Genomic DNA, 13,199 nt, shown 5'->3' on the forward strand with positions numbered 1-13,199 from the left:
TATATAATAATAATAATAATAATATATTATTATTTACTATTAATATTATTATGTTTATTATTTTGTATTTGCATTTAACTTTTAAGTTTATAAAATGGTAGTGGTAGATGCACTAATATTATTGAAGTTTCCTCTAAATTTTATATTTTGCAATATATACAAGTTCAAATCTGAGTCATGAATGCTCATTAATGCAGAGAGAGAAAGATAAAGATTATTAAGGATAATTGGGAGGTGTAGGATATTTTTGGAATAAAATAAAACAGTGAAGAGGTGGAGAGTATTTTTGGAATAAAAGAAAATAATAGAAAGATGCAAGAGCCGTTGGGGTGGTGGAGGGAGCAACACCCTTAAAACACTCATAAGGATTTCAACAAAAAATCAAACTCTCACCAACTGAAATACATACATTTTTCTTATTAAATAATCATAGATCATATTACAATATCACTTTAATACACCAAGGTTTTTTCAATCTTACTGCAAGGACTTGTAAAAATATCACTTAAGTGGAAAACACGTGGCAGCATAGGATAGGTTGGATCATATTAGTAAAGTAAAAACCCCTTGACATTCTAAGTTTACAACCACTTTGTTTCTCAAGAACAATTTCCCCTTTTCTCTCAAGCACCTCTCTTTTCTTCTTTGCCTTAGCACCTCTCCATCTCAACTCAAAATCTAACCATTGGAATCTTTATTTGAAGCTATCTAAGCTTTGAGAACTTCAAGAGTAGCATTTCCACCGATTGAATCTCCATTTCATCCAACCGGTAAGAAAGCCCCTTTTTTCTCATTTTGCCCTAGGGTTTAAGCATGTGATTTCTTGTTGCATGCAACCCATTGTGTTTTCTTCCACAATCTAGCTTCCACTTGGTTCTAAAATTCGTTTTCCATCATCAATTGATGATTTATAGGTGGTTCTCACATTATGGGGTTTCAAGCAAGTGGTCTAGGGTTCTTCCTTGAGTTGGCCGTCCCCACTAGAGGTAAAGGGAGCTAGTTCTTCTTTTTGTTTTGGTTGTGTGATGTGAATGCATGATGATTTTTGAAATGATATGTTGTTGGAAGCATGATTTTGATTTTTGTTAACTTGAAATGCATGGATGAAGGTGTTTAATATGCAATTTGGTGGGTGATGACTGTATGCTGTTTTGTAATGATTTAGATTGCTGAATTATGCATATTGGAACTGTTGTGGTATGAAAATTCTGTTGTGGTGCTGTTAGGAAGGAAATTAAGTGTCTTAGGGTTACTTTTTGGTCATTTTAGAGGAAGTGAGGTAGTGATTTTGAGCAAATGAGGTTTGTCACGTTTTTGGGATGTTGGGACAGTTTCATGCACTGTATTGTGACTTGTTTGAGTAACTAAATTGGTCAAAATAGGTGCAAAATGGTAAGATTGGGTTTTGGGTCCCTAAGTTGGGAAAATTGGTGTTTTAGAGTTGGAAAGGAGCTTAAATCACTTTAGAAATGCAATGAGAATGTTTAGAATCATTGAGATAGGTTTAATTATATCTAAAACAAGAATTAAAGGTGTTAGAAGTTGGTAAAAATCGTTAGAAATGGTCATAGAAGGTGTTGTCCAGATTCTGCAGAATTTTGCAGAATTCTACAAAGTTCTTCATAATTTGACCGTTCGGTCCTAGGGGTCTCGGTCAGAGAAGGTCTGGTCCTTCTCATGACCGTTCAGTCCTAGGGGTCTCGGTCAAAGAAGGCCTGGTCCTTCTCATGACCGTTCGGTCCTAGGGGTCTCGATTAGAGAAGGTCTGGTCCTTTTCATGATCGTTCAGTCTTAGGGGTCTCAGTCAAAGAAGGAATTGTCCTTCTCATGACCGTTCGGTCTTAGGGGTCTCGGTCAGGGAAGGATTGGCCCTTCCCATGATCGTTCGGTCTTGTGTTACCCTCGGTCATACATGGGTTGCCCCACTTGGGTTTTGCCAGTTGAAAATCGTTCGGTCTGGATCTCTCTCGGCCATTGTCCTAGATCTTAAATGCTCTCGGCCTTGCATTGCTCTCAGCCTTGCATTGCTCTCGGCCATGTGTGTTCTTGGTCTTAGACGCTCTCGGTCTTAGGTGTTCTCGGCCATGAATTTCTCTCGGTCTTAAAGGCTCTCGGCCTTGTATTGCTCTTGGCCAAATATTGTTCCCGGTCTAGTAATGCTCTCGGTCTGGTGGGTCTCGGTCAGAGAAGGACGGATCCTTCTCATGACCGATCGGTCTGGTGGGTCTCGGTCAGAGAAGGATGAGTCCTTCTCATGACCGTTCGGTCTGGTGGGTCTCGGTCAAAGAAGGTTGGTCCTTCTCATGACCGTTCGGTCTATTAAAGGGTGCTCGGTCCTGACACCCTGTCCTTTTCCAGTTAATTGCTTTTGGTGAATTAAAGGCGTGTTTGACTTTTATTGCAAAGTAAGAATGGTTGATGTATGGTGTGTATATGAATTAATATGACATTTGAGGTATATCATGTGAATAATGGTTGATGTTGTACGACGTGTATATGAATTAATATGGCATTCGAGGTATATCATGGGATTAAAGTGGTTGGATCGGTTATGAAATTACGGTCTCTCGGTGAGATCAGTTAAAGTATTGAATGAATGGTGAAAGGCTTCCATATGGGGAGTTATCCCTAACACTCCAACGGTCTTTCGTTCTCACTTAGAGAGGATTGACGCGTGTGGTGGGAGTAGTGGGAGGTCCTAGGGTAGACTCTATCACTGGAGGTCTATACTGCGGTAACGGACTAGCCTTGTGTATGGTCGGGTGGAACCCCTTGGCAATGGCTTTGCAAAGCAGTAGGGGCTATCACAAGTGCACAACCCGCCCTAGCTCTACATTCATTCTATGTCCCGACGTGTCTAGGAGTCTTAACATGATATGATGCTTGCTTTAATGAGTTTTGTGAAATGAATATTTATGTTTATGAAGACTTACATGCTTGTATGTAAATGGATGTTATCGGTAATGCTAGATTAATTTGCCATGATTTGTATGTCTAATTGAGACCTAGCTCACCCTTGCACTTGTATGTTTGTATGTGTTTGCCTTCCCCCTTGCGATGATCATCCAATCCTTTGGATGTGAGTAGTAGGTGATGATGTACCACTGGAGCAGGCGTTGGAAACAGAGGAAGACCCAGCCCCTAGTACTTAGTGTTTTTATTAGCTCCTAGTCTAGACTATCTTATTTTGAAAGACTCTTAGCACTTACTTATTGTGATCTGTATTTTGGAAAACAATCTTTAGGACCCTTTAATATTTAGCTAGCTTTGTATTTTGAACAACTTGGAAGCTTGTACTTAGGCTTCTTTTCGTTTTAATTTCCCCTCTATTTTGAATGACTGTAACTTGTACTTATATTGTCATCTACTACTCTTAATTGCTTTCTATTATTATAATCGATGCATTTTATATATATATATATATATATATATATATATATATATATATATATATATATATATATATATATATATTGTTATATATTTTAGGATGTTACATTTACACTAATTACCATTTTTGAAAAAAATTTCAATTGCATCCTAATTTTAAAAAAAAATATCTTAATCAGATTTTAAAAAAAAATTATTAATGACATTAATGACAATTGTATGTCAATTTGTATTTTTTTTATTTTATTTTAAATTTTTGTTTACCCCAATCAACTCTCTAATGTAATAGGTGATACCATCATATGTGAATGTCATGATCAAATTATCTTTATTTCAATTTAATTTCTATATATATTTTTTTAATTTAATTTTTCTCAAAATGAAAAAATATTGTTATTTTTTAAATTGAGACAAATTTTTATTTGTATATATATTATACTAATATTTTTTATTAAAAATAATATTTTAACACATTCCATTATTTTAAAAATAATGTTTTTGATTCATATTTTATTAATTCAAGTTTTTTATAAGATTAAAATTATTTAAAACAAATATTTAAAATTAATGTATTATTAATCAACATTTTTTATGAAAATAAATTCATTAATATCATTTATGTAAATAATAAATTTGATCATCTTTTAATTCAGACCAAACTTTTTTAATTATATAAATGTTATACTAATATTTATATTAGAATTTAATTATTATAATAATGATTAATAAAACATGAGTTAATCATATACAATAATATAATATGTTAAAAAAATATTTTTAATAAAATTATCAATATAACATTTATATAAAAAATAAATTTTGTCTCAATTTGAAAAGAAACAATATTATTTCATTTTTTGAAATAAAAATAAAACTAAATTTAATAAAAAAAAAATATAAAAAGTAAATTAAAATTAAGACAATGTGACATTTTACCCTGAAACGTGACAAGTGTATAACACTGATATTGGCATGTATTACATCAGGGATGTTTTACCCCCACACCTTAAACCTCTTACCTCTACCTATTTTTAACCTTAATTAATATTTTTTTAATTTTTTTCTTTTTCTTATTAAAAACCCTTTTAATAAATTTTGAAATCTATACGAATTTTGAAATCTATACGAATTTTGAAATTTAATTCAAATTTTTTTTTAATTTTATTTATAGATTTAAAATTTAATAATAATCTAATTTAAATTTAAATTTTAATATTATCTAATATACCTTTATATCTTAATAATTATTAAAAGGTTTAATACATCATTTGTTTTCTACTTTTAAGGGTTTGATTCAAAGTGATCCTACTTTTTAGAAGCTCACGCCGTTGAAAACATAACCATACAAATACCACCGTGGGCCAAACCTAAGTAAGATGTACAATTTGACGTGGCTGAAAAAATTAAATGTAGAGATTGAAACGTAAATGATTGTTTGAAGAATTAAATGCAGAATGAATGGAGAGAGAAAAACGTAAATGACTTTATCTTTTGTTTCTATTATTTGTATTTTTATTTTAATTAATTTGTTTTTATTTTTTAATATAATAATTATTATAATATAAATCATATTTTAATAACTATTAAAATATAAAAACATATTAAATAATATTAGAATTTTAATTAAAAAACAAAATTTCAAAAAAATGTTTCTCGATAAATAAATCTTTAGTTTAAACCCTTTAATTGTTCCTATTTTCGTTTGATTTACCCATTTTGGTCTCCTCTTTTAAAGTACCCTAATTGAGTCCTTATAACTACTAATTTGAAGTAATTGAGCCCCTGCCATTAAATTTCGTTAACGAAGTTAAAATTGTGTACAGGTGGTGGGATGGTGAAAGTTGAAACGTGGCATGGTGAGAAAAATCCAACAGCATAAACCATTCTCAATGGAGAAAAATCTAGCACGAGAGCTTTTTTGTCTGAAGAGATTGAAGCAATTCCTAACACCCATTTTAGATTGAAGAGGATTCTCAGAGGCCATGGAGTTCACGACATCAAAAGAGCCACCAAAAGCATTGTCAGAAACACTGGAAGAGCCATTTAACATTCTAATCAAATTGATCTGCCCATAAATTCTCTACCCTAAACAAACCCAGCAACCCCATTTGACATTCAAACCAAAGTCCCCAAAACTGTTCTTCTTCAAGACATTCTCACCAAAAACAATTAACTTTTTTCTTCTAATTTGTATTTTAATCCACTCACATTCTCAACAAAAACAGTTATCGTGAATCGATTGAAAAATTGGAACCAAAGGTGAATGAAAAATGATACCTTAGAGTTGAAGGGCATTAAGGTAGAAGGTAAAGATGTCACTTTCAGTGTTGCAGTGACTGAGAAATGATAAGAATGGATATTGATTTTGTTGGATTGTTGATGATGACAAGAGAAAGACATGGCAAGCATGTGCTTCAGCTCCCAAACCTTGTTAGAGGACAAGGTGAGATTAGTCTGAAGCTTCTCGTTGCAGAAATCCTTGAGCAATTGATCGACGCAGTAGCACATGTCGGTCTTCTTGTCCTTTACCATAAGATCGGTGAACTTCTCCACGTGTCTGGAGGCTTTGAGAACGACTTCGGGAGTGGCGTAGCCGGGAGGACCATAGTCGAAGAGGCCGACAACGCCACAATAGATCTTGAACGATGGGATGTAGAACAAACGCCGCTCCAGGGTGTTCACCACAGCCTGCCTGAACGCCTCGAGGGTGTCAAAACCGTCGATGAGGAAGCGCTCGATGGACGTTTTCTCCAGCTTGAGAGCATTTAGGGTTTTTATGGCAGCGTCGAGTTTTGTCTCGGGAGCGCCCGCTGCCTTGAGAGCGCGAATGACGTTGCCCTACGCCTCGATGACGGCGTGCTTGTCGATAAGGGATTTGCGGAAGGAGTCATCGATGGCAGCCATGGTAGAAGATGATAGAGAGAAGGCGAATGTGAAAATGGATGAAATTGGAAGTTGAAGAAGGTTGCAATGCTGCGAAGGTGCTACTGGCGTTCTCACGGTGGCTTCATGGTTGCGACAGAGCAAGGTGGTGACAACGAGATTGAAGGCTTCGCTCACGACGGCTAGGGTTTCAAGAAATTAGGTTTGTGCTGTTGGAAAAGATGACTCTAAGTAGCAGGAGTAATGTGGCAAAAACTGACCACATCATCCTCTCACCTGTGCAAAAACTTAACTCCGTTAACAAAATTTAACGACAGGGACTCAATTGTTTCGAATTAGTAGTAATAACTCAATTGAGAAACTTTAAAAGAAGGGAACCAAAATGAGAAAACCGAAAGAAAATAGAGACAACTAAAGAATTTAAACCTAAATCTTTTTAAAATTGTTTTTTATTTAAAATGTAATAATTATTTAATTTTAATTTAATAATTAATATATTTTAATATATTTAAATATATTAAATAATATTTTATATCATTATTTTGATTTTCATTTTAATTATTCTTATTTTTATATTTTTAATATAACTATTATAATAATAAAAATTATATTTTAATAATTATTAAAATATAAATTTATATTAAATAATATTAAAATTTTAAATTATATTGGATTATTATTAAATTTTAAATTCAAAAATGAAATTTAAAAAACTTATGAATTAGATTTCAAATTCCTTATAGATCTTAATATTAAAGAGAGGTAGAATAACTTTAACGAAAAAAAAAACTAAAAAGATATGGGTTAAATATGTTTTTAGTCCCTATATTTTAAGGCGATTTTGGTTTTAGTACCTCTCTCAAACTAAGGTACAATTTAGTCCTTCAACTTTAGAAAACTGTGGTTTTAGTCTTTTTTACCAAATTTTTTTAATTTTATTTGTTGTTTCAAGCACTTTTCATTATAGCATTTGAATTGTTTACTGTTTGACACATTTTTGCTTCAATGTTAATTGAGAAACGCGTTTGAAACAACAAATAAATTTTAAAAAAAATTGATAAAAATGACTACAACCAAAGTTTTCTAAGGTTGAAAGACTAAATTGTACCTTAATTTGAAAGAGGGGCTAAAACCAAAACCGCCCCAAAATATAGGGACTAAAAACATATTTAACCCAAAAGATATTAATTAAGATTAAAAATGAAATTTTTGTAAATACAGATTAAAAAGTTAAAGATGCAAGGTTATTTACCTTTACATCAGATATCTAACTATCGTCAACAAAACTTTTTAATAAATCACATAACATATAACATGTTAACATTGTTAATAATTTTCTTTTAAAAAAGACTTAATTGAAATACCTTTTAAAAACTTAGGAGGTAATTTTTTAAAAGAAATATAATTAAAATACTTTTCAAAAATTAGGACGATCGTTAGTGATTTGAAAAGAAATACTTAATTGAAACACTTAAAAGTTACAACGCAACTAAAATAAATATCTTTGAAAACAGTAACTAACTTGACTCATCTCACCAAAGTGAAAACAATCCGTACATTTCAAAATGTAAAATTTAAAATACATAATTTTTCATTTTAAATTGTATAATCAAGAAGATCTACGAATTACACAATCCAAAACTTAAATTGAAAAAAATAAAATTCACTCACAAAGATTGTTCCAGATATCACCTTTCACCACCAAACATATATGACATTGTCCCAACTCAACCTACTCTTTCCTGATTAGGGCCTAACCTAACTTGATCAACCTAGATCCAAACCAAGTTTCTAACCTTAGTCTAACTCAAGTTTGCTTACTTATTACTTAGTTTGAATAAACCTAACATGCACCTAACGTAAACTTATTCTAGCTCAACCTAATTTGAACCCAACTCGACTCGATCTAAATGGATTTGGCTCAATTCAATCTAACTTGGGCCTAACCCAATAAGTTTAACATAGACTCAACTTGACTAATTTGAAATGGACCTAACCTATACTTCTACTAACCTAAGTCTAGTTTGACTCAACATGACTTATTCTAAATTCAACTTGACTTAACTTGACCGAACATTGGCTTGATATAGATCTAACTTAAGTTGACCAAATATAAGTCTAACTTGACTTGATCATAGCTTAACTTGACATAACTTAGACCTGACCTAACTCGTTATCGCTTAAATCTAATCCAACTCAACCTGATCTACACTTAACCCTACCTTGCCAACACTAAATTGGATTTAGATTTGATTTGAAAAATTATTTTCATGTATAAAAACAAGACTTCCAACTTAAATTGAAGATCGAACCAAATTGATTCGTATCGAACATCAAATTAAATCGACTTGGAATAAAGGTCAAGATGAATCAACCTAAGCAAGAGTCGACTTGATCTTACGCTATAACCCAAGCATATTCGAGTCAACCTTCAACCCAACCGACTTCTCTCAACTTTTGATCCCTTCAATCATAAACGACTTTGTTTGACCTTCTTCCCAAGATAGGCCAGCTCGACTTAACCTTTTGCTTAGCCCAAATTAGGCTTGACTTTCTACCGAAGCCAAGTAGGCTTGAACATCAACCACAATGGAGGCTCAACTTTCAATCCAAGCTTACCAAGTTCAACTTTTGACTCTAGCTAACTTGGCTCAACCTTCTCTCTAGACAAACTCAACTCGACATACTAAATCGACTCGACTTTTGACCTAAACTGGCTTGACTTGATCCTTTGTTCGGGTCTACTCAGCCTTTTGTCTAAACTGACTCAACTTAACCTTTTGTCCAAGCCGACTCGACTTAACCCTCGACCGAGACTAACTCAGCTTGACCATAAGACTTTCGTTGTTATTGTGATCATGTGAGTTTTTTTTACATGGACTTTTCTATCCTATGAGCTTTTTGGTCCTAGAAACATTTTTTACTTAGACCGTGTGGGATAACTCTACTTAAATGTGACTAACAAAAACAAGTTTACTAAAATTCAACTATAAGCTTCCAAATTCCAATTTCATCCGTGTGCCTAGCTTGTCATTTTGTTTTGTTGCACTTAAAAACAATAACGATAATGTGCAAGCATCAAGGCAACTTTTTTCAACGCAAGGGTGACGTGCAAAGGCACATTAAGAATAAAAAAGAAAAAAAAAATATAAACTAACTAAATTCAAGCATATGATTCTTATTTCTAAGTAACTAAGCATATTACTGTGGGAAGTGAATATGGGAGAATATAAAAGCTAGCAAGACACCCTTTGATTCACATCCTAGACATAAAATTTTCAAACACGATCTATCTGCTCTTCCAAGAAGAATAACAGAAAAAACACGGTAATCCAAATCAAGAATTTACTCGTATCATCTTACGCTCTAAATCATGATTTTGACAACCATGCTTCTGCCAATAGAGCAGAAATCATCAACCACATTTTCCAAGATGACGTGTAAGTGTCAAGACAATTGAACATGAATATTACTATAAGAGATTCAATGACAACTTTATGTAAAAAAGTCATCAACCAGACTTCTCCTTTTCCAAGTTCCCTTAGTAGACACAACACTACATTAGACATACGTGCATCCTTGACATACTGAGCACCACCTTATACATATGAAATAATGATGCCAGTATATGTAATGTATGCATATCAACAGTGCCATAAAAAGCAGAACTAAAAGACAGTTTAAAAATTTACACCTTTAAATGTAGATCTGTCCATTGCATTCCGGTGTTCCACAGCAGCAGCTATTACTCCTACACTTGATAAATTTTCCATTGAAGGAATTATAGTCATAAGTCAGCTCTCTACCAGCAGGAATGTCCTTTAAAGCAAACAGCATTTTGTGAGGAAGATTCTTGTCACTGCGATCATACATAACATCTTTGATACAGAGATTTGGAGCACAACTATGATTTATGAATCTTCCAACGTTTCCACATTTGCTTGCATTGATGAAGACCTTTCCAACACCTGCAAAAAAAGAGACTGAAACTGTTACATTAAATCCAAACACAACAAAAGAAAGCTTCCATCATGAACATACCCATGTGAAATATATAGTCATTATCTAGCCTCCATCTAGCCTCCATATAGTCACTGACTTCTCCAATATACTCACATACAAAGCTTCCAGAGGGAATGAAAGAGCGTGTTCTAACACCCCAACCTTTCTCTACGGTCCTGAAGATTTCTAGCTGAAACTGAATACCATTCTGAGTTACTCGGTTGATGCAAGAAGAGGAGCACTTGCAATATGGGCCACACTCATATATAAGTGATGATTCCATCTCAGAGGCAAGTCTTTTATTAGAACCATTCGGCATTTTGCTACCCTTTTTCTTCCTGAAGCAGACACAATTTTCTTTGTCAACACACCCATCAGCACAATCACAGCCACAAAGAATTGTCTGCTCGAACTTCTGTGAGTAAATGTTACTTACAACATAATCAAAGGATGTGGGTAGCTGAACATAATCAATTGGAGCCACCACCCTAATAGTAAACTTCTCCCGACCATTTGAAAGATCTTTAACTCGAACAACCTCCTTTTCGGCAACACAGACTTTCGGCTTGAGTTTCTTCCTAGGACCAAAATTTGCAAGTTGCCTTGAATTTTCACCATGGTCCTTAAGGGAAACACAAGTTTCAGGTTGTCCTAAAATTCTATTCAGTCCAAACTTGAACACAAGCTTTCCATATCTCCCTCTTTCTATGTTCATTGTATCCACCAAATACAAACCATCATAAACATATGAATAATGAGAATTATTGTTACTGTAACCGAATGCACCATCAAACTTTCCACAAACTTTGAATATAACTCTCACTGGACTTCTAGCTTGCATGCTATTTTTAAGTGCCAAATTTCCTCCTTCCAGGGTTTGATCACGAAGTGAAACATTTTTCCCAACGGCAGGATTTCCTCCTTCACCTTCATAAACCAAGGTACCATTAGATCTTCTAGTATTATCATAGCGATCTGTTACGACAATGCTTGTGGCAAACAAGCTGTTGTCCATTATCTTATAATCAATTCCATGCCAAAACTGCCTATGGAGGCCAATGACATTGAGTTCAACCCAGTATTGAAAAATATCACCCACATCTATTCCAAGTATATGTCCCACGCACTTTTGAGTATTCTCCCATTGATGTTCTCTTCTCATTGTCATTGCTGCTTCCATCAGAGCTTTATTCTTAGCCCTAGGATTCTCAGGTTCGTACACTTTGTACTGATGCATTAGTTTGTCGACCAAGTTCCTGAATGTTCCCAATGCTCGACTCACCTTCCTGCGTTTCACAAACACTTCACTCAATTCTTTGCCAGAGGAAGGGCTACGGGAGCAACCTTCATGCCTTTTCACTGAGGACTTTGAAGCATTCATTTCTGCACACCCAATTTAAAAGAAAGAGACTTCGCATCAGAAATATCCATCAAGGGTAACACAACAACTTAAAAGAACGGTTTCCAAACCATGTAGAATGAACAAATAACAGGAACAAAAATCACATACCCACTGTTTAAAACAAATATATATATATATATATATATATATATATATATATATATATATATATATATATATATATATGAAGAAAAAAACATTAATCCATGACTGATGAGAATGCAAATGCTGAAAGCTTTTTTTTACAGTAATGGAAGGATTCGAATGTAGAAAATTAAAGAATACTGGAGGATTCGAGTACAAAATAATACTGATGCAAAATGAAAATTGAGAAACCGTGAAAACAAAAACTTCATACCTTGTTTAGAGTGATGAAAAGTTAATTTCTCAGAAAGTGCAGAGAAACAGAACTTGAAAAATCACAGAAACAAAAACTTCTAAGAGAACAATTAAAAAAGAGCTGCTTGAGAAGTATGAGCAGTAAAGTTGAAAAGAAAAACAGCAGAAAAATAATTCATACAGAGTAAACACATTTAAAGGAACTAACTTTCCAGCAACAAGGACATGCAAAGCACAATACAGAGAAACAAGATGCAGAACTCATAAACTAAGTGAAGAAAAAGCAAAAACTTAGGGGAAAACAAGAAAGAAACCACCCCCATGAAAACGAAGAAAAACAAGCAAAGAAAGAAGCTGACCAAAGAAGAAAAAATGAAGAAAAGCACCCGTGAAATCAACACCTTTTTGCTATTTGTTGATGAAATAAAGACAGAGAAAATGGAAATAAAAACTTGGAAAGAATTGAAACGAGAAAAGAGTCATTACCCTTCTTAAATGCTTGAAAGAACAAAACTTGCTCAGCACTGTAGCGGAGAAAGAAACGACCAAGATGATGAGAGAACCTACTGTCACGTTTCAGCTGTGCAGTTATTTATTAAATATAAAATTGTTAACATTTTGAACGAAATGCGAGGTTACGACAGAGACTTACATTATGATGCATTTAATTTAAATAATTTTTTTGTTAACTTTTTTCTTTTAAAATCAAAATTTCATGAGTTCTAGGTAAGTTATAGAAATGATGAGTTATAAAACTTAATAATTACTTGTATAAATTTAATTACTAAAAATATTATTCTTTATTTTTTTTTATAGAAGTTTCTTAAAGTATTCTTTTAGTGATTCTAATATTTGTATTAGATCTAAATTATAATGTTATTTATAAGAAATATATATTCAAATTTATTTTAATGGTAAAGAATTTCAGAAAATAATAATAAACTCATTTTGTTTATAAAAATGAAATGACAAATGAATAAATATAATTAAGAGAGTAAGTTAAGAATGTTTAATTATGTGAGTGGGTTTTAGTATTCAAACAATAAATTTTAATACACACTTATGTATTCATGATTTTCTTTTATGGTTGTGTAATGTGGGAAATTAACTGTTTTCTTGACAACTATTTAGGATATCGGTTTATTTCCAAGGTGCTACATTTAATTTATTTATTTTTATTATT

The 13,199-nt window shown here is 33.0% G+C and overlaps 1 protein-coding gene across 1 annotated transcript; it reads right to left on the reverse strand.

Moving 5' to 3' along the window:
- Window positions 1-9,307: 9,307 nt before the first annotated feature.
- Window positions 9,308-12,583, reverse strand: LOC106770143 (histone-lysine N-methyltransferase, H3 lysine-9 specific SUVH5-like). Its single transcript, XM_014655967.2, has 3 exons — window positions 12,503-12,583; window positions 10,315-11,658; window positions 9,308-10,241 (listed from the first exon to the last, which is right to left on the reverse strand). Exons 2-3 carry the CDS (start codon window positions 11,654-11,656, stop codon window positions 9,970-9,972), a joined length of 1,614 nt encoding a protein of 537 aa, XP_014511453.1. The 5' UTR covers window positions 11,657-11,658; window positions 12,503-12,583; the 3' UTR covers window positions 9,308-9,969.
- Between the last annotated feature and the right edge of the window lie 616 nt (window positions 12,584-13,199).

The sequence above is a fragment of the Vigna radiata genome, chromosome 8 (genome assembly GCF_000741045.1).
Source record: "Vigna radiata var. radiata cultivar VC1973A chromosome 8, Vradiata_ver6, whole genome shotgun sequence".
NCBI classification, from domain to species: Eukaryota; Viridiplantae; Streptophyta; class Magnoliopsida; order Fabales; family Fabaceae; genus Vigna; species Vigna radiata.

What these genes read in the sequence shown, in the direction of transcription:
- LOC106770143 (XM_014655967.2), bottom strand. Translation starts at nt 11,656, where the DNA reads ATGAATGCTTCAAAGTCCTCAGTGAAAAGGCATGAAGGTTGCTCCCGT. An exon ending in TGACTATATATTTCACATGG is followed by an intron (nt 10,242 to 10,314) that starts GTATGTTCATGA and finishes CTTTTTTTGCAG; the next exon opens with GTGTTGGAAAGGTCTTCATC.